The sequence below is a fragment of the Adiantum capillus-veneris genome, chromosome 29, assembly GCF_014529385.1.
Source record: "Adiantum capillus-veneris isolate H3 chromosome 29, ASM1452938v2, whole genome shotgun sequence".
Classification (NCBI taxonomy): Eukaryota; Viridiplantae; Streptophyta; class Polypodiopsida; order Polypodiales; family Pteridaceae; genus Adiantum; species Adiantum capillus-veneris.
The window spans coordinates 11,086,874-11,106,145 of record NC_140959.1 but is presented as its reverse complement, the minus strand read 5'-3'; the positions used below and the strand labels follow the sequence as shown (position 1 = coordinate 11,106,145).

The 19,272-nt window shown below is 42.8% G+C and overlaps 1 protein-coding gene across 3 annotated transcripts in view; it reads left to right on the top strand.

Annotated features, from left to right (window-relative positions):
* LOC147418754 (uncharacterized) overlaps positions 1-19,272 on the top strand; it is a 121,550-nt gene that overhangs the window by 39,692 nt on the left and 62,586 nt on the right. For 2 of the 3 annotated variants that reach the window (XM_086505946.1, XM_086505945.1), the window contains exons 2-3: positions 6,753-6,961; positions 7,035-7,169. In XM_086505946.1, coding sequence (XP_086362072.1) covers positions 6,753-6,961; positions 7,035-7,169 — 344 coding nt within the window. Of the gene's footprint in view, positions 1-6,752; positions 6,962-7,034; positions 7,170-19,272 lie in introns of those variants that run through there. The other variant, XM_086505947.1, reaches the window with a different exon arrangement.

Genomic DNA, 19,272 nt, shown 5'->3' with positions numbered 1-19,272 from the left:
AAAGGCAGTGACTTCCCGGGATATTTGGGTCGTCAGTCGACATTTGACAAGGCAAAGAAACAGAAGAAGCATGTTCGATTTGAAGGAGTACCCAATTCTTCTTCTTCTTCTTCTTCTTCTGACAGTTCTTCTAGCTTTTCAGATTCGAGCGAAGAAGACAGAAAAGGTAAAAAGCGAAGCAAGAAACAAAGCTTCAGAAAGGGCAAGAAAAAGGCAAAGAAGGCTAAATCTCGCCCAGAGACTGACAGTTCTACTAAGGACTCGTCTATAGACAACTCAGATTCCGATGACGGAAACTTTTATGCGAACAAGAAGAATTTTTACAAAGCCAACCAGTATGACTTTCTCGAAGATAAAAGCAAGAAAGTCCGAGAGTTTAAGGAAGGTGGCCACTCGATCAAGTTTGATACTTTTTCAGGATACTCAGATGCTTCGAAGGCTTTGTCTTTTATACAGTAGTTTGACATCGCTTTCGCGGGAGGACGCTATTCAGGAGAGCTGCCTCTTACTTTAAGGGGAATGCTCGTACTTGGTGGTCCACGCTTCTTTTAAACAAGACTGCACCAGTTAAATGGCTGAAATTTAAGAAGCTTTTTATTTCTTCTTGGTTGACGCAAGAATATGAACGAGATATACGAGTTGCTTGGAACCATCTTCGGATGACCAAGAAAGATACAATCAATGCTTACTGTGAAAGATTCTGGAGCTCTTTTCTACCCGCCTCTTCATTCAAGAAGATCTCGTTCACAGAACAGATTGAGCGGTTCACCTTGGGTCTACCTACAGAGATCTGAGATCACTGCTTGGAGCAGGAGTCAGCTTCTATTCCCGAGTTGATGAGTCATGCGAAGCGGGGCTTTCCCATTCACTCTGGCAGTCTGACCTACCTCACATATGAGGCCATGACACAACGAGCCGAACAGACTTCTGGGAATGAAAGTAGAAAAAAAAAGAGCAACCCAGAGAAACAGGATGCACGACCCAAGCTTACTCCGCAGGAGCGAGCTCGATTCATCAAGGAGGGGAAGTGCTTTGGATGTGGGGAACATGGACACATCTCCGCGAAGTGTCCTAAAAAGGCATAGAAAGAACAAAATGATAAGGATGATGATAGGCGTGAGAGTTCGAGAGCAGCTGAGGAACGTGGACGAAAAGGCAAGATGAAAACAGGATTGGTTCTAGATTGTGTGGGTATCGATCCCGAAACCATCGACGAGAGTACAGAACTTTGCCGAGCTTGGGGCAAAGTGAAAGATCAAGAGGCCCTAATCTTCTTTGATGGAGGAGCCAAGGCCAACTTCATTTCATTGGAATTGGCGGATGGCTCGAGATTACACCCGATCGGATGGGACCACTTGCAGCGGCACCTGGTAGGGACGTAGCCATTACACCTGTCATTGGCAAACTTCGGTTGCATTGTCAGTGGTATTTGGGGCATGAGGACTTCTTCATAATGCCTTTGGAGGGTTGTGATGTTCTCTTAGGGATTCCTTGGTACCACAAGAACAACGCCGTGGTCGATTATTGGGCGAGAAAAGCGACTATGACTACAGGGAAGGGCAGAACAATTGTACTTGATATTAAACTGAAGGGCGAGTCTGTCCCTATTGTATCGGCTTCGGCCACTTAAAAATTAATGAAATCCAGTCTGTTTGTTTACTCGATCTTTTTGAAAGAATTGAGTGATAAGGATAGGACAAAGATGTCTAAACTTGATAAAGGACGCCAAGATTTTCTCCACTCTCACGCCGATTGCTGCTCAGAAGGCCTACCATGAGAGTTACCACCTGCTCGTCCTGAAGATCATACCATTGATCTGATACCTGGAAGCACACCATCGAACCGGCCACCTTATCGTGTGAGCCGACCACAGAATGAAGAGATTATGAACCAAGTGAAAGACCTCTTGGAAAAGGGTCTTGTCCAGCCTAGTACTTCACTGTATTGCTCTCTAGTGTTGTTGGTTTTGAAGAAAGACGGATCTTGGAGGATGTGCATCGATTATAGAGCTCTCAACAAAATCACCATCAAGAAGAGATTTCCGATTCCTAGGATCGATGATATACTCAACAAGTTACAGGGATCCTCGTGCTTTAGTAGGATTGTCTTAAAGAGTGGATATCATCAGATCCGAATTGTGCCGGGAGACGTCTACAAGACAACCTTTCGGACTACTTGAGTTTTTGGTGATGCCTTTTGGCTTAACCAATGCTCCTACGACATTTACCGGATGATGGACATGATTTTTCGAGAGTATAGGATATTTGTTGGCACTTTCTTTGACGACATCATTGTTTTCTCCAAGAATGAGACAGAACATAGAGATCATCTGCTTCAGGTCTTTCAGGCATTACGAGATCACAAGTTAGCGATTAATGCAAAGAAAAAGTGAAATTTTCCTACCAGAGATACACTTTATGGGACACATTGTCTCAACAATAGGAGTGCAAATGGATCCGCCCAAGATAGAAACTATACGTGATCGGCCTGACTTGAAGAATGTCCATGAAGTTGGGAGCTTCTTGGGACTGTGTTCGTACTACAGGCGGTTCATACGAAAGATTGCTGAGGTTGCTTCCCCTTTGCATATCTTGACACAGAAAGGAGTCCCTTTCTTGTGGGGATCCACAGAGGTGACTGCCTTCAGACTTTCAAAGAGAAATTGACTACGGGACCAATTTTGACTTTGCCGGACTTGCAGAAGTCATTCGAAGTATATTGTGATGCTTGTGGTCGTAGTCTTGGTGCGGTCTTGATCCAAGAAGGCCATGTCATTGCTTACGAGAGCCGATTGTTCTCTAGGCCGGAGATGACAGCACAGATATATGAGAAAGAGCTTTTGGCGGTTATCCATTCTCTTAATTAGTGGCGGCATTACCTACTTGGAGCGGATTTTACTGTCTTTACAGACCATAAGAGTTTGCGCTACTTCTTGTCACAGAAGCAGCTTTCGGAAAAGCAGATGCGGTGGGCGAACATCTTGTCACAGTTTCACTTCCAGATTGTCCATGTGCAGGGACAAAAGAATGTGGTGGCAGATGCTTTGTCTTGGAAGCCGTTGGTTCTGGCTATTTCGGCGATACATCATAGGAGCTTCGAGGATATGGTCGATCAGTATGCCACAAATACAGATTTTGCAGATATTTTCGCACGGATATGGGATGGGGAGACATCAGCTGGATACTCCATTCGGGAAGGCTACTTGATGAGAAAGACTATGTTGTGTGTTACACAGCCGTTGAGGGAAAAGGTTATGATTGAATGCCACTGTCCACCTTTACGGGTCACCGTGGCATTGCTACCACCATGAAGGGGGTAAAGAGATACTTCTCTTGGCCGAGACTCAAAAAGGATGTGGAAGAGTTTGTGCGTAGTTGCTTAGTATGCCAGGAAGTCAAGTTTGACAGGCATAAGGCACAGGGATTGTTATAGCCTTTACCCATATCCACCCGTCGCTGGGAAAGTATTGCGATGGATTTCATTTTTGATCTCCCGAAAACACAGAGTGGTCACAATGGTATTTGGACTGTTATTGACAGATTTAGCAAACAGGCTCATTTCATTCTAGTAAAGAAAACAGTCAAGCCGGATCACTTAGCGAGACTGTTTGTGGCCCAGATCTTCAGATTACATGGCATGCCTGAGACGATTGTCTCTGACAGAGACCCTAGATTTATGAATTTGTTTTGGAAGGCAATTTGGGAGAACATTGGCACGCGGTTGCGGTTCTCGTCATCGTTCCACCCGCAGACTGATGGGCAATCTGAGATTGCAAATTCAGTGGTTCTAGATTTATTGAAGTCTTATATCTGTGATCAGAAGACTCAATGGGAAAAGTACTTACCTTTGGTGGAATTTGCCTACAATAACACGATACACTCTTCGACGGGAAAGGCGCTATTTGAGATTGTTGAAGGTGCTGCGAAGGTTCCATCCTTCCTAAGCACGAAAGATAAGATCTTTGAAGCGGATGAATACACGCGAGATTTGGATACCGCTTTTGCCAAGGCTCGCGAGACTTTGCAGAAGTCTCAAGAACGACAGAAAAAGGCAGCGGATTGCCATCGTCGCGACATGAAATTGAAGGAGGATGATTGGGTGCTCTTACGTTTTGAGAAGGCACGCTTAAGAAAGAAAAAGGGAAAGGAGAGGCTTTTTCCAAAGCTTAGTATGCGATACTACGGGCCTTTCGAGATCATTGAAAAGATAAATGATGTCTCCTTCCGATTGAAACTACCAGATACTTGGAGGATTCACAATGCATTCCATGTGAGTATGTTGAAATCTTTTAAGGGTGACGTGCCTGATGATGGGGAGCCTGATGAGCAACCAGAAGTGAAAGAAAACGAGGAGATCCTTGTTCCTGAACAGATTTTGGCACAATAAGGATACAAAGACTAAAGGTAAAGTCCGAAGACGGTTCTTGGTTAAGTTCAAGAACTATCCTGCATTGGATGCGAAGTGGATGGAGGAGGAGGACCTGGCAGATACTCCTCAGATTGTGAACCTTTACCTCGATGCTTTTGGTTTAGCATAGTCTATTCCAAATGGAACCCAGAATTCATCTTGGCCAAAGATCTGGTGCAGTGGGATGCACAAGAGGGGAGTCACTCCACTCCTTTGTCATCATATGCCTTGATTTAGATACTAGAGTCACTGATGTCTCTTTGAGCTTCAGGGATACTGAAAGCTGACTGTATTCTGCTCTATGACTTTAATGAAATGGAAATCCTGATTATGATATTGATTTGTTCTTGACTTCTCTTAAGTGCAGGAACTGATAGACGAAATGACTGCAGCATTTTGGTCCGATTGATCTCGAATAGACATGGTTGCAATAGGGGTTAGTCAATCGGACATCGATGAGGTCCCGATTGGACCTAGATGTGATTGCTAGCTACATTGCCGATAATACATAGTCTAAGATCTGAATGTATGTTGAATGTCATGTGATGTCCTGTGATGTCGAGTGATGTGATTGTCGATTTGGTACATGTGCTAGATGTATGTTCCTAGTACGTAGGTGCTAACAGTCAGTGTCTGTTAAGACGGTCTATGGCTTCTGTCGGTTTTGCAGGCGTAATTGCGGTATATTACAATGCTTTCAAGAGGGGGGTATGTCACAAAGTGATGACGTGGCTACCGAATGCAGAAACCCTAAAAATCTTGCAAACGCTAATTCTTGCCAAAAACCCTAATTTCTGAAAACCCTAACGCTAACTGCTGGCTGAAACCTTTAAAGCTGGCGCTTTTGCCACGTGGCAGCAGTGTACGGATTCCGGAAATCACGGAGGCTGAGAAAAAGCAACTAGCGACTCATTCTTTGCTTGTTTTTTGCTACGCAAGGAATTGGAGAGAGAGAGAGAGTTGATTTGCTTTATTGGCTCTCTCTTGAGAGAGAGAGAGATTGCTTTTGTTCTGAAGCTTTTGGGGCTCTGCTTTTAGGCATCCCTTGTAACCTTTAAATTAGTGGTTTAGGGCTCACTTCTCAGAGCATCTGGACGCAGAGTCTGAGAGTGAAACCCTAACCACACTTTGTACTTTGACATTGATTTAATACATAAAGGAATACCGAAAGGGGCGCCAGTCTTTGGGGCCAATATCTCCAGGCACGGAACTCCGCCGGGCCAGTGCAAATCTATTGTGATCTGTGAATTGTTTTGAATTGGTTATTTGGTGCTGTCGCGATTGATTCTTGACTTGGAGTGTCCAAGTCTGCTACATTCACAACAATGGTGCTAGCAATGGGATCCGATAGTCCACCTGGGCACATTACCACCCACGATCATTCAGAGAGAGAGAGAGAGAGAGAGAGAGAGAGAGAGAGAGAGAGAGAGAGAAAACCATGAGTGAAAGATTACCCACCTTAGGCCCATGTATAGGGAAGTAGGACTGGGTAGGGCAAACACCCAAAAATACAGGTGTTGGGTAAAAATCGAAAAATTTCATAAGATGGCCGGACGAAATTGGAAATGTTCGGCCATGCATCCTACATGCAATGCAGTGGGTGGCCAGCCCAAGAAGACCACTAGCCATGCAAAAGACAAGAACCGTGGAGGAGCAAGAGATGAGACTCTTAACACCTAGTATGGAGTTTTTTCTTTGACTAGATATTGAAGTTCGTTATTGTGCACTCTCTCTATGAGACATACAATAATAGGAACATGTGATCTATAACATAGACTACAATTATTATTAGAATTTTTGTTGTTAGCACATTCAACTGATGAATGACTTGTTTCCTAGTTTAGGACCTGTAACAAAAGGAAATGTAGTGGAGTACGAGCAAAGAAATTATATAAAGTGAAAATTTGGATCAAATGTGAAATCGGCTGAAGCCACCTTGAAACTATTACTTTTGATCATTGTATCATGTAAGGCAGTGTTCCTTGGTATTTCAGGTTAGCTTCCTGACTGTCTACAGCCACGTTAGCCTTTTTAAGCTATCTGATCAATGTGGCGTTTCTTTCGGGGGGGTTTACATGCTTGAGTTGAAAGCTTTCTATTGCATTGTTCATTGTGTCCATAATGATTGTTGCACCATTCTAGACCTAAAGATCTTGCACACTCCTTTGGTTTTGGGAGTAGTATTTATATTTAAAACGGTTTGGAGATTTCCAATAATCAAATAGCTTTTTTTCTACAGGTACTTCTGCCATTCGATGTATTGTGAGTTGATGAGTTTGTACTAAAATTTCTTCTCAAAGACAAGAAATTGTACTAAATTTGGTTTATTCTGTGTTCCTGAGCAGAAATGATGACATATATCCCAAATCTAGCGCACCTCAGCAGCTTACACAGAAGGACTGCCCTGCGCTATTTAGAGGAGGCCATTGCTGTGAGCAGAATTGATGCACACGTTATTCCTCTTGTAGGGGTTCTTTTGAAGGAGTCCCAGCAAAGTTCCAGTTATCCTACAAGCTCAGACTATAGAGCTCTTTTGCTACGAGTTCAAATAGAGGTGAGTTAATTATAAGACTGACAAGATGAATTGTTTATTCACTTTCATTTTAAGTGCACCATTTTTTTATCAGGCAGTCATTGTGCATGTCAGAGGAAAACAAAAAGATTGGCAGGGGTTTGCTAGAGCAATGGATTGTTTTTTTCCTGAAAACGCAGGAGAGACTCAGTTTCAAGAAAAGAGGGCCGAGCTTTTAACATGGCTGGAGGTACTCTTGCTTTACTTTTGAGAGTAGTTGAAGCTAATTAAAGAGTAAGCGTGCCTTATAGTGCATATGAAAGGTTTGTGATTTGTTGGGTATATGGGATTTGGCATGTGCACCAACATATGGTGTGTACCTTCCCTATTCTAGGCACTATCCTATGTGGCATGTGACTTCCATGTGATGTGTATGAGGTGTAGTAGCATCCAAATGAGTTGTACATGAGTCCGAACCACCTCCCTAGCTTCATGGGTTGTTCTCGTATTTGTAGGGCTGATTTGGGGTGCCTCTTGGTGCCTCCTAGGACCAGATTCATTGGTACTATTACATTGTACTACACTAGTTACTTCTACTTAAGTTGCCCATTTTGTACACACTTCTAGTGTGAGTTTATGGTCAATAATTTAGTTCATTTTCAACTTGTTACATCTTGTGTTATGCCATTGATCATTGTTTAATTAACATTATGAACGCTACACTTATCAAACACTTAACATCTTGTGTTATGCCATTGATCATTGTTTAATTAACATTATGAATGCTACATTTATCAAACCACCCTAATCTCAACAATTGGCATGAGAGCCATGAGAAGTAGTTATACTTCTTATGCTAGTAACATTCTAATTAGCTATCATTCTCACTAACCAAGCACTTGATTCATCATTTGTGGGCATGTCCTTGGAAAACCCAAGCAAGCCACTACCCGCCATGGCTGATTAGTGTTTGATTAGGAGAATTTAAGCACACTAGTTAGTAGGCATTTTCCATCCTTTCATTTGCCAATAAATCCCATTGGTTAATCCCTTTAACCAAACCTCAATTGATTCCAATCACATCTCTTGGAATGACAAATTGATGGTTGCATCATGGAAGATTAGAAATCTCGCTTTAAGTACACATAACATCATTTTCTTCGATTTACATACCCAAATTTGGTTTCTCGAGAATCACTATCACTACGCATTGCACACATCGTTTTGAAGCGCCTCTCGCAAGCTTCCCATAGAGCCCATAAGCTCACTATTTGAGGAGCATATACCCAAGCTACTACTTCCTAATTTGTTAACTTAATTTAGGTGTGTAGAGTATGCGTGTGCGGAAGCGTGAGAGAGGGGAGAGAGAGAGAGACAAGAGACACAAAACGCTGGTGCGTGGAAGAGGGGGCGATCAGCCCCCCATGACTACTAGAGCATGAGACTCGTACAATGATTAGATGATGGAAGTGGGTACCCCCCTGCCCCCATAAATAGGTGCCCAAGTGGAGGTAAGGCAAAGCCTGGAAAAAAGCCCCCACGACCCAACAAGAAATAAATGAAATATGGAAATATATGAGGGCGCCCGGACAAGGTGGGCGGCCGGACAATGTAGCCTATATGCATATGCAAAGGTTGGCCAGCCCGGAGGCACTAGCCAAACAAGGAAGTGCCCTAGACCTGTGAAGCAGCAGAGTGGTGTAAATCTAACACCCCTTCTCAGCATTGGATGCTGAACAAACAGCGTGAAGTCGAAGATCAGACCACAAGGGTTGCTAAAATCAGACCCCCAAAAGCTTCCTAAAGCAATGCCTCTTTACTAGGCTTAAAAATAAAGCAAATTTTCCCCCAAAAGCTCCTCAAAAATTGCATAAGCTTTTCTTACTGCTTTTCCCCAACGTAAAACGTGGAATTTCATACAGCATGCCACGTCAGCGAAATTGGGTGTTTTCCATCGCAAATTGCGAGCCTATCACGTCAGCATTTCAGTGTGTGTGTGTATTGCTGCCCTAATACAATTGTGTCCAGGGCCATGCCATGCCACGTCACCCATTTGTGACATACCCCTCTCTTGAAAGCATTGTAATCGCCCTTGATCATGCCTGCAAAATAGACAGAGGCCATAAACTGTCTTAGCAGACACTGACTATTAGTACCGACGCACTAGGGACACACATCTAGCACATGTACCAATCGACAGTCGCATCACACGACATCACAGGACATCACTTGACATCACACGATATCACATGACAAATCACATTCAAAATTCATTCGGATCTCATACCATGATTAATTGTAACTAAGTCAGACTTTGTAAATAATTAATTTATTTACGAGAAAAGAATTATCTAATTAGTTGTGTGCACATCAGAATAGATTTAGCAGTTCTGGGGTCTCAGGTGCGCCCAAGTTTGGGCCAGTGCACCTCAGGGAGACCCTAGCAGAAAATACCCTGAAGCCCTAGCGATTGGGAAATCGGGTCTTCAATGAAGGGATAGATAGTAGCCTCAGATTTCAGGCTCAGAAAATTACGCGCGCTAGTGCAAGCACAGGAATGAGGTGGGGTCCTTAGAATATTAACCCTACGGCCTGATTATTTTACGGCCTTAGGATAAGTTAGTTAAAGTATTCTTAAATGATTTACGCTGGACCAAATGGCCGGACAAGTGCGAACAGGTAATGCCAGAGCAGTGTCGGTACGGCATTGCGCTGGGGAGCAACTAAAAATTTAATTGATTGCATCTATGTGTGCAGTTGTGCACTTAATTGGACATTTATTTAACTGGCATAGGATTTTTAAAGTCAAAAGTTGAATGGTTTTTAAATTTTAAAGTAAGTGTGCCAAGTGGCACACTTTCCCATGCAATCTCTCTCTCTCTCACTCCCTCTCTTCATGCTAGCGCCCCCTCTTCTGGGAGGCTATAAGAGAGCAGCCCCTTCCCCTCTTGCCAGGGTTGGCAGTGCACTACCTCCCCCCCCCCCCCCCCCCCCCCTTCAAGTTGACCATCCTCTACGCAGTGAAGCTCTCCATTGAAGCTTGAGAGAAGCACCTTGTGGTATATGTGGAGCCTCTGAGCACCCATCACCTAGAACAAGGCCTCTCATGGTTGCTTGCAGCTTTGGGAGAAGTTTCATCGCGTAAAGTAGTAGAAAACTCTCTTTCTCCCTTGTCTAGCTGCTGCAAATTCCCTGTTTTCAGCCCCTAATCACTTGTATTAGGGTGAATTTCAGCAAAGTCTTAATAGAATCTCATTCCCCACTACCTACTCTACACATACACCAAGTTTGGAGCATTTCCATCGCGAAAAGGACCTCCAATTTGGCATTGGAACACGCTCAGGTAAAAATTTCTGGTTATGTGCAGAAAATTACAGCAAGCGTGTGTGTGTGTGTGTGTTTTGCATGTTTCTGTGGTTGGTTAATTGCAGGAATGATTACGTCCAAAGTGGCACAGTTAGCGGAAGATAGACCCTCATTTGTGAGAGCTTTCGATGAGTTTTGTGGAAGGTAGACTCTCCCCTACGAGAGCTTCCCAAAATCTCGCAGAAGAGGATAGATCCTCTCAGTAGTCAGAGAGCAGTTCCTCTACTCTCTCAGTCAGAAGCAGAAAAAGGACAAGAAAGAATAGAGGACGGGCTTTCGCCCAGTTCCTGTGCTTGTAAAGATTCTCCCTTAGTAATAAAGATACTCTCTTTATTGGGGGGGGACCAACCTATCTTCTGGTCCCCAATGAAGTATCAAGCTTTCTCTCTCTTTCTAATTCTCTTGAGTATTTGAAGTGCAATTAAACGTTAGTTTACGCTTCCGTATTTTTGTGACATTAATCGGCAACGTATTTAGCAATCGCATCTAGATCCACTCGGGACCTCATAGATGCCCAATTGACTAATCCTTAATTGCAATCACGTCTATCGAGATCTTTTAGACCGAAATGCTGCAGTCATTTCTTCTATCAATTCCTGCACTAAAACAAGTCAGTATCGGGAATTCCAGTTCATAAAGTCATACAACAGAATACTTTCAGCTCACAGTATCCGTGAAACTCAAAAGAGACATCAGTGACTTTAGTATCAAAAATCGAGGCAATCTGTTGACAAAGGAGCGGAGTGACTCCCCTCTCGTGCATACCCACTGCACCAGATTCGCCCAAGCTGAGTTCGGGGTTCCATTTAGAATAGACTATGCTAATTTAAATGCTTCAAGGTAAAGATTCACAATCTGAGGAGTATCTGCTAGGTCCTCCTCCTCCATTCACTTCGCATCCAATGCGGAGAAGGTCTTGAATTCAACCAAGAACCATCTTATCGCTTATCTTCTATCTTTTTGTGCCAATATCTGTTCTGGAACGAGTATCTGCTCGTTTTCCTCCACTTTGCGTTGCTCATCTGGCTCGCCATCATCAGGCACATCACCTTTTAAAAGGCTTCAAGAGACTAGGATGAAAACATTGTGAAGTCTCCAAGTGCCAGGTAGCTTCAATCTAAAGGAGACATCATTTATCTTTTCAAAAATCTGGAAAGGTCCATAGTATCTCATGCTAAGCTTTCGAGAAAGCTGCTCCTTTTCCTTTTTTCTTTCTTAGACGTGTCTTCTCAAAATTCGCTCTGATACCATTGTAACAAACTTGGACACTCTAAGAATCTTCCGCAACACGACAGGAATTCACTTCAAAACAGTTCACAATTAGATTCGACACCGGCCCCCGGTGGAGTTCCGTGCCAAGAGGTATTGGCCCCAAAGACTGGCGCCCCTTTCGGTATTTCTTCTTATATTAATCTTCGAGAAAAGTACAACTCCCGCGGGCGCTCTCTCTCTTAGACTCTGCGTCCAGATGCTCTGCAGAGGGAGCCCCCTTGGGTTCTTAATAAAGGTTACAAGGGTTGCTAAAAGCAAAGCCCCAAAAGCTTCAAAATCAAAAGCATTCATAAAGCAATGCCTCTTAAACTAGGCTTAAAAATAAAGCAAGTTTTCCCCCAAAAGCTCCTCAAAAATTGCGTAAGCTTTTCTTGCTACTTTTCCCCAACGTAAAACGTGGAATTCGGTACAGCATACCACGTCAGCAGATTTCACGTCAGCATTTTAGTGTGCTTTACTCTCGGGACTGCTAGGGTGTGTGTGTACTGTTGCCCTAATGCAATTGTGTCCAAGGCCATGTCATGCCACGTCACCCATTTGTGACATTACAAGTTGTACCATCCGCAAACAAAGCGTATTTTGATCTCACGTGATGATGATGATGTGTTTGTGGAAGATTCTGTTCAACCTTTACTGTCATATACTAGAGATAGTGATGTAAGCTCACGGGACATTTATGACAGTTTATTGCCTCTTTTCAATGGTGGAATTTCGAATATGAGGCAAATGTACAGCCTATGGGGGTTTCTGAAAATGTTACAGATCGGCTATTACTGATGTAGATGTACATGATGTACTTGATGAGGAAAGGGCTGAAAATGAGCAGGCTAGAGGTATGCCAAAATGGCTGGTGTACACTTTGCGTGACAGTAAATTGGATGCACCTTTGTCTAGCCGTACTCGTTCAGGTTCTCGCCATGCCTCTTATTCATCAGATTGTTATGCTTTGGTTGTGTCTAGCTTATGTGATATAGAGGAACCTCTATCTTTTAATGAAGCACAGAATTCAGAAAATTGGATGGCTGCCATGCAATTAGAATGTGATACACTTATAGAAAATGACACATGGACTTCATGTGATTTGCCTCTTGGGCAAAAGTCCATTGGTACAAAGTGGGTTTACAAGTTGAAACGCAAGCCGGATGGTGAGGTTGATCGCCATAAGGTTCAACTTGTTGCAAAAGGCTATGCGCAACAGAAAGGCATAGATTATGAAGAAACTTTTGCTTCCACTTGTCGTATGACTATTGCTCGTTTTCTATGTGCATTGGCAACTCATTTTGGTTGGGATGTACATCAATCCGATATTGTTACTGCTTTCTTGAATGGTGACATTTTTGAGGAAGTCTATGTAGCGCAGCCTCGCGGTTTTGTCAAGAAAGGACAAGAGGACAAAGTGTGCAGATGTAGGAAGGCTTTGTATGGGTTGAAGCAATCTCCTCGTGCTTGGTATGAGAAAGCTGACACTCATTTGGTCAAACGAGGCTTTCGTAACAGTCGAGCAGAAAGCACATTGTTTGTCAAGCGTGAGGGCGATGTACTTCTGATTGTTGTTCTTTATGTGGATGATTTGTTGATCACCGGTCCCAATGAGACACATATTGTTGAATTTAAGGCTGATTTGAATGCTACTTTCAAGATGAAAGATTTGGGGCTGTTGCATCATTACTTGGGCATACAGTTTAAGCAGTGTGATGGTGGTATTGCCTTGTGTCTTTTCTTCATGATGATTATGGATTTTTTAAATTTTTTTTCTTAATAATAAACAAAGAAAATCTTTAAAAAAAACTCAACAAAAGAAAAATCATTCAAATAGAAATCTAAATGCTATGTACACTTTACACATGTCCCTAGGGGCTCATATATGGATTTTGTCCCCATACTCCTCTGTAACACTACTATGAGGGCATATACTCTAAATTTCGTCAAAAAATTATCACAATAAAACGCAAAAATTCAATGCATCTCACAAAACATTGCCCTCTAATAGTCATAATGTTAGGTCCGCATTCAGAATGCCTCCCCCCTTCCTATTTGGAGTCATCCTTTACGACAGGGTATCGCAAAGGGTATGTGTTGTGATTGGGCAATTAAAAGTTGTGCCTATGCAGGCCTTGTAATGTAGCCCTATTATGCATACAAAGTCAATGCATGGAAAAGATTTATGTCGTGCAAGATGTGGGTATAAGCAATTTGCTTATTGGCATTTGTTGGCGAGGCTTCCTATTCTAAGCAATGTAATGGTCTTTGAAGCTCCTGTATCGTTGCTTGATTGAAGCGACTTGCTCTCTTCTAACTGTATTGTAATCGTAGGAAGAATTGTAAGAATTCAAGCGGCGATGCACTGACAGCAGTTTTGTTGTTCTTCTTTGGAACCCATTTCTTTGCAATTATTGACTGTTTTGTTGCTGATGCTCGTTTGGGAACCCATACTTGCCCATGCTTCGTTTGTGTTTGAAGAGACTTCTTTGGGATCTACCTTTTTGTTGTGTGAGTCGACAGTGGTCTTTGCTTTAGCCCTTGGTTGGTGACGGGATTCAGGCTTTGAAAGTTGATACTGTGGTTGTTTTGGAATCCAAATGAATTCCTGATTTTTTTGTGCTTGAATCAACTTCTTTGGAGCCCAAACTTGAGTTGTGAAAGCTTGCGACTTTGTGATATTCTTACCCGTTCGTGCACGCTTTCCTTGTTTTTGTTTTGGTGTTGGATCTTGTGATTTGTCATTAGAGATCTTTGTCTTCTTGATCCATATCTGTTTTTGGCCGATCTGGATTTTTGGTGTCCAGATTTGTCGAGCTTTTTGGCTTTGACTTGTTGTCCTGTTCTTTTGACTTGTCATGGTTGTTGCTGAAGGGGTTGGTGATAGTAATGGCCTGAGTTGATGATAGGGGATGTCGTAAGATTCATCACTATCGCTACTATCCTCAGCAAGGTTGACTTCTTGTACTTTTCCTTGATTTTTTGGCTGGTAGTGGAAAGTTACTGTTTGTTTGCTCGTGGGTGGTAGTTTCTTGGAGGACTTTTCTAGCCCATTGATTAGAGCATTGTTAGCTCTTTGCTCTGGTCGTATTCCTCCTAGCTAAGTCTTTGCATCCTTATTAGGAGCCATGTATGAGGATGCTTGTGGTGGCTGTGTCTTCACCAAGGACTTTGGAATCTACTTTGATGCACTTTATTCGTGTAGCTATGACATTGATTCCCGGGTCGTTGATCTTCTTGAAGCTCGAAGTGTTCTACAGAGTCATAGAACTCGTCGTCTTCTTCATCTTTTGATTCTCCACATTTCTTTGTTTGCTCCTTATTTTGAGAGTTTGTTGATGTCTGGTTCTCTTCATTTTCCTGAATTACACTGACTGCAAAATAAGGAACGACATCATAGCCATTTTCATCACAAAACTTTGTTGTGGGAGCATCCTCCACGGCGCACACGTCTAGAGTAGCCAAGATGTGTTCCCATCCAAAAGACTCTAACTCTTCTTCAGGAAATGGTTCTGGGATATAGTCCATATCCTCTATAACCCGCTCTAGGATACATTCCTCACGTTTCAAGCTACCACATTGTGAAGCTCCACACATCCACAGTTCTTTAGGCTCACCTAACCAAGCTGGAAGTTCTGATCCTGCTACTGTGGCGGAATCAAACTCCTCAACCGGTGTTCTCGTCACATTCCTATAGCTATGGTCCCTCAAGTTTACCTTTGTTATGGTTTCCATATGTCTCAGGTATATATGGTCATAACCCCAATCTTGAACCATTTTCAATTGTCGCATGAATGGTCTTCCCAGAATGATGTCATAGTTGTTCTTCTTGCCAAAGTCAACAACAGCAAAAGTGTGTTCATATTCAATGCCACAAGAAGTAACAAGTACTTTTTCTAGCAGTCCTAGGGGCTTTTCCTTGTGTCCGTCTGCAAGCTGCAGGGTCATTCGTGTGGATGTCAAGGCAGGTTGTCCCCATTTTTTCCAAACCTCTTTGGTTGCAATGGCCACACAAGCTCCACTGTCAAGGATTGCCATGGTTTTTACACCATTGAATTCCAAAGGAAGTGTGGTGTTTCCATCTTCTCCCTCGTAATACTCGCCTACCTTGTTTAATGGCATTGGGCTAGTATTTAGTTGAGGCATTTCAAGCTCTTTGATGCCTTCCTCGATTTGAGTCATTGGGGTTTTTACACCAAATTTCTCTAGACATTTACCCACATTGGCCCACATGTTTGGTCTTATTCTGAGCAACTCGGCTAGCGTTATTGTACACGTGACTGGGGTAAATAGAATATCTACTAGCCCCTTTTGAATCAATGGCCTTGTTGGGAGACAGTCTCTTTGATGGGACTGCAACCACATTTGACTTGGTCTCGTACTCTCCCATGTAGGACGGTTGTGTTCTTAGCGAATGGGGTTGACTATCCATAGATTGTACAGATCCTTTGTCGCCCCAACACGATTGCACATCTAAATTCATTTGAGATCCAGTCTCAAATTCCTCTATTGGTGGTAGAAACACTCCTCGTTCATCACCATTCTTGTCTACTCGTCTTCTTAGGTCATCGGCTTCATTGGCCTCTCTGACTTGTTTCCACAATTCGTCAAGACTATCTATCTCTTTACAATCCTCAGGTATAGCTTGGTGAAATCCCTCGGAAGAGTTATTCGTGGTATTCAGTACTATCCTTGGTTCTAATGCTGGGTCTTTGAGGTTTGGTCTGTGCTCATGACTAGCATCTGGCTCTTTTAGTTCTTGGTTTGGTGGGATTATTTGTGTAGGCATGACACGGATCACATCCTCAGGGTTTGCAACTGGTGGTTCTAGTAAAGCTTGGGCTGTTTGAATCATTTTCCGGCACATTTCAAATTTTTGCTTTTCTAGCTCCGCATAGGTATATGTCATCCACCTTTGTTCTTGGGTTTGATTGTTTTTGAGCCTCGCATCATAGGCTTTCAAGAGGGCATCTAATGTCTCATTAACCTTCTCTGCCAACACAGATCCTCCTGAACTAGCACTTCTCGGTTTCTCATCCGTGGATGGTTCTTCTAGAGGTTTAAACATCTGTGTAAGAGAAGGTGCCTCCTTTTCCTCATGTTGTTTTATCTTCTCCTTGGCTTCGGTAAGCTTCTCAGCTAGGGATTTTTGCTCTCGTTCCCTGCGTGCTTTCATCCTAGTCTTTCTAGCTTTCCAACTATTTCGTTTTCTCTTGGTTTTCTGATTAGGTGCGTCTGTCTTTGGACTCGTGTCACTTTCCGTGTTCTTTGTCTCTGGATTCTCATCAGCTTTCTTTTGAGCTTGTGCTCTCGTAACCACTTGAACTGGTACGACATTTTCATTTTCTGAGCTACTAGGGAGCTGAACAATCCCTGATACATTTGTCGTGATTTTCCTGATTTGGGTTGGTTTTTTCGGGCAATCGGGGATCAAGTGAGTGATGCCACACTCAAGACAATAGGCATTTACTTCAGTGATCTCTATATGAGGACATTGCTTGACCAAGTGGTTGTCACGACTTTTGTGACAATCTGTCTGTGGTTGAGGAGATTCTTTTAGCATTTTCTCTTGGCTATAAGCAAGCTTTGACCTAGATAAGCCGCTATTTGCAATGAATCGCAATGTCCTTTCGTCCATTTCATACCTTCTTTCTTTCGATTGAAACCAAGGAGGTGGAGGTTGTACCGGCCTCACCACTCCATGTGTTTCTCTCACATTTTGTTGCTCCGAAGGGTAGTACTCTCTTTGGTTGCTATACCACATTGTAGCTGGTACTGGCGTTGGTTTATTTGATGCTTTCATCATTGGCATGTATCTCATGTCTACCTGCATTCTAGCACTTGGCAGCGGAGGTTGTTGTCCTAAGACACGCTGTGGCCTTAAAACTCCTACTAGTCTTGGCGCATTCCCCGTAATGTATCTAGGTGGAGTAGGTGCTTCTGGAACAGGTTGTACATATCTTTCCCTAGCATTTTCCATGCTATAAAAACACTCTTCCCCCGTATGGTTCGTCCATTTTCTCTCAATTTCACACCACTTTGGCTCTCCCGAATCAGACCTTGCAAGAGGAATCAACCTCTTGACCAAGTCGTCGATAAACTTTTGTTGATTAATAGGTGCCGTTGGCTTGGCAATGGACTCACTTATCTGTGAAACACTGTGTTGAGAGGATGTGTCATCTCCTTGACTTTTTAAGTCCTTTTCTTTGTATGCCTCACAGTTATCCACTAGATAAAGAGCTTCTTTGATCAACTCGTTTAGCGCCATCCTCCTTATCATATGCAGATCCTTCTGAAGGCCCGCATGTCTCATTCCCTGGATAAAGATCAGTATCAGTCGTGCTTGCGTAGGTACTTCCGTTCTCGGACAGAGCTTAACATATCTCTTGATTCGTAATGATGCTTTGCGTACTGATTCATCCTCTTTCTGTTTGAATCTATGGATTTGTGAGACCGTGTTGTGAGCAATGTCTTTTGGCGAGAATTCTTCAATAAACTCCTCAAACAGCTCATCTAGGGTCTCAAAATCCCATATTTCCACCGAGTCGAACCATGTAGCTGCATCATCTTCTAGAGTCAATCCAAATCCCGCAAACTGTGTCGCAAAATGTGAAACTTCCTCTGCTCTAATCACTCTCCTAAAAGCCGTTACGTGATCTCTCGGATCTTTATCTCCGGAGTATTTTCTGTTTACCCAATTTTGGACTTGGGATGGTCTAACTCGTCGATTGTCTACAAGTCTAACCAGAGACTCTCCCAATCCTTCTCTCGTTATCGCTCTTGAAGGGAATCCTGGTGGCTCTCTTCTTGGAATTCCTATAGGAATTCTCGTGTTTGGTGGAGACATTTGTGGTCCTTCATTGATCAAATATCCACCTCTTTCTAGTATAGTCTGTGGATTTGTGCTTTCTACAACTCTGTATTCTCGTCCATACTTGTTGACAACTATAGATCTCCATTGACAGTCGACTCCGTATGTGTAGACATATAAGAGCTTGTAATCCGTTATCTCTTCTAGGTATGGATCTGAGCACCTATAAAGATTGACCTCATTGTCGTCAATGTATCTATATAGTCCTTCACTCTCATGACCAATCATCCAAACTCTCTCAACAAGATGGGTCTTTATCAATTGCAAGTTTGGAAGATCCATTGTGGGAGGATATTCCTCTATCGTCGGGATCTCCAAGCTTGTGTAAGCTGCGTTTGAATCTAGGGTAGACATGATTTCTGGGCTTAAGAGCTTTTGCTTGGTTCAAGTAGACTTAGTCCACTATGTTCAAGTTCTTTGGTTAGGGAAAAGTCGAAACTATGTCCAAAACCGCAACCGTTTCGTCACAATTCTTGCAAATTGTCGCTTTTAGACACCCCTGACTTCCGGATGAATTTCGAGGCCTTAAACGATGTTTTTTTTCAAAGTTGAACTAAATGGTTGCCGTAGGCATGCATTTAGTTCAAGTTTGCCTCTAAGATTTGTAGAGCCGCTCTCAGGCTACGTTTTGATATAAAAACTTTTCCAATCCGATACCGTTTGTGAAAGTTATGGCCAAAATAGTGAAATGCAGTTTAGACCGGTCAAAATGAGTCCAAATTCAATTTAAAAAAAAAGATTTGGGATCTCTGTGACACTGTGAACACTTCTGTATGGTCAAAAGTACAGTTGGGCCCTAAAACTGGCCTAGAGACATCCTACGCGTAGGATGTCTATATGCTCAGAATATAACAAAATTTGGTCC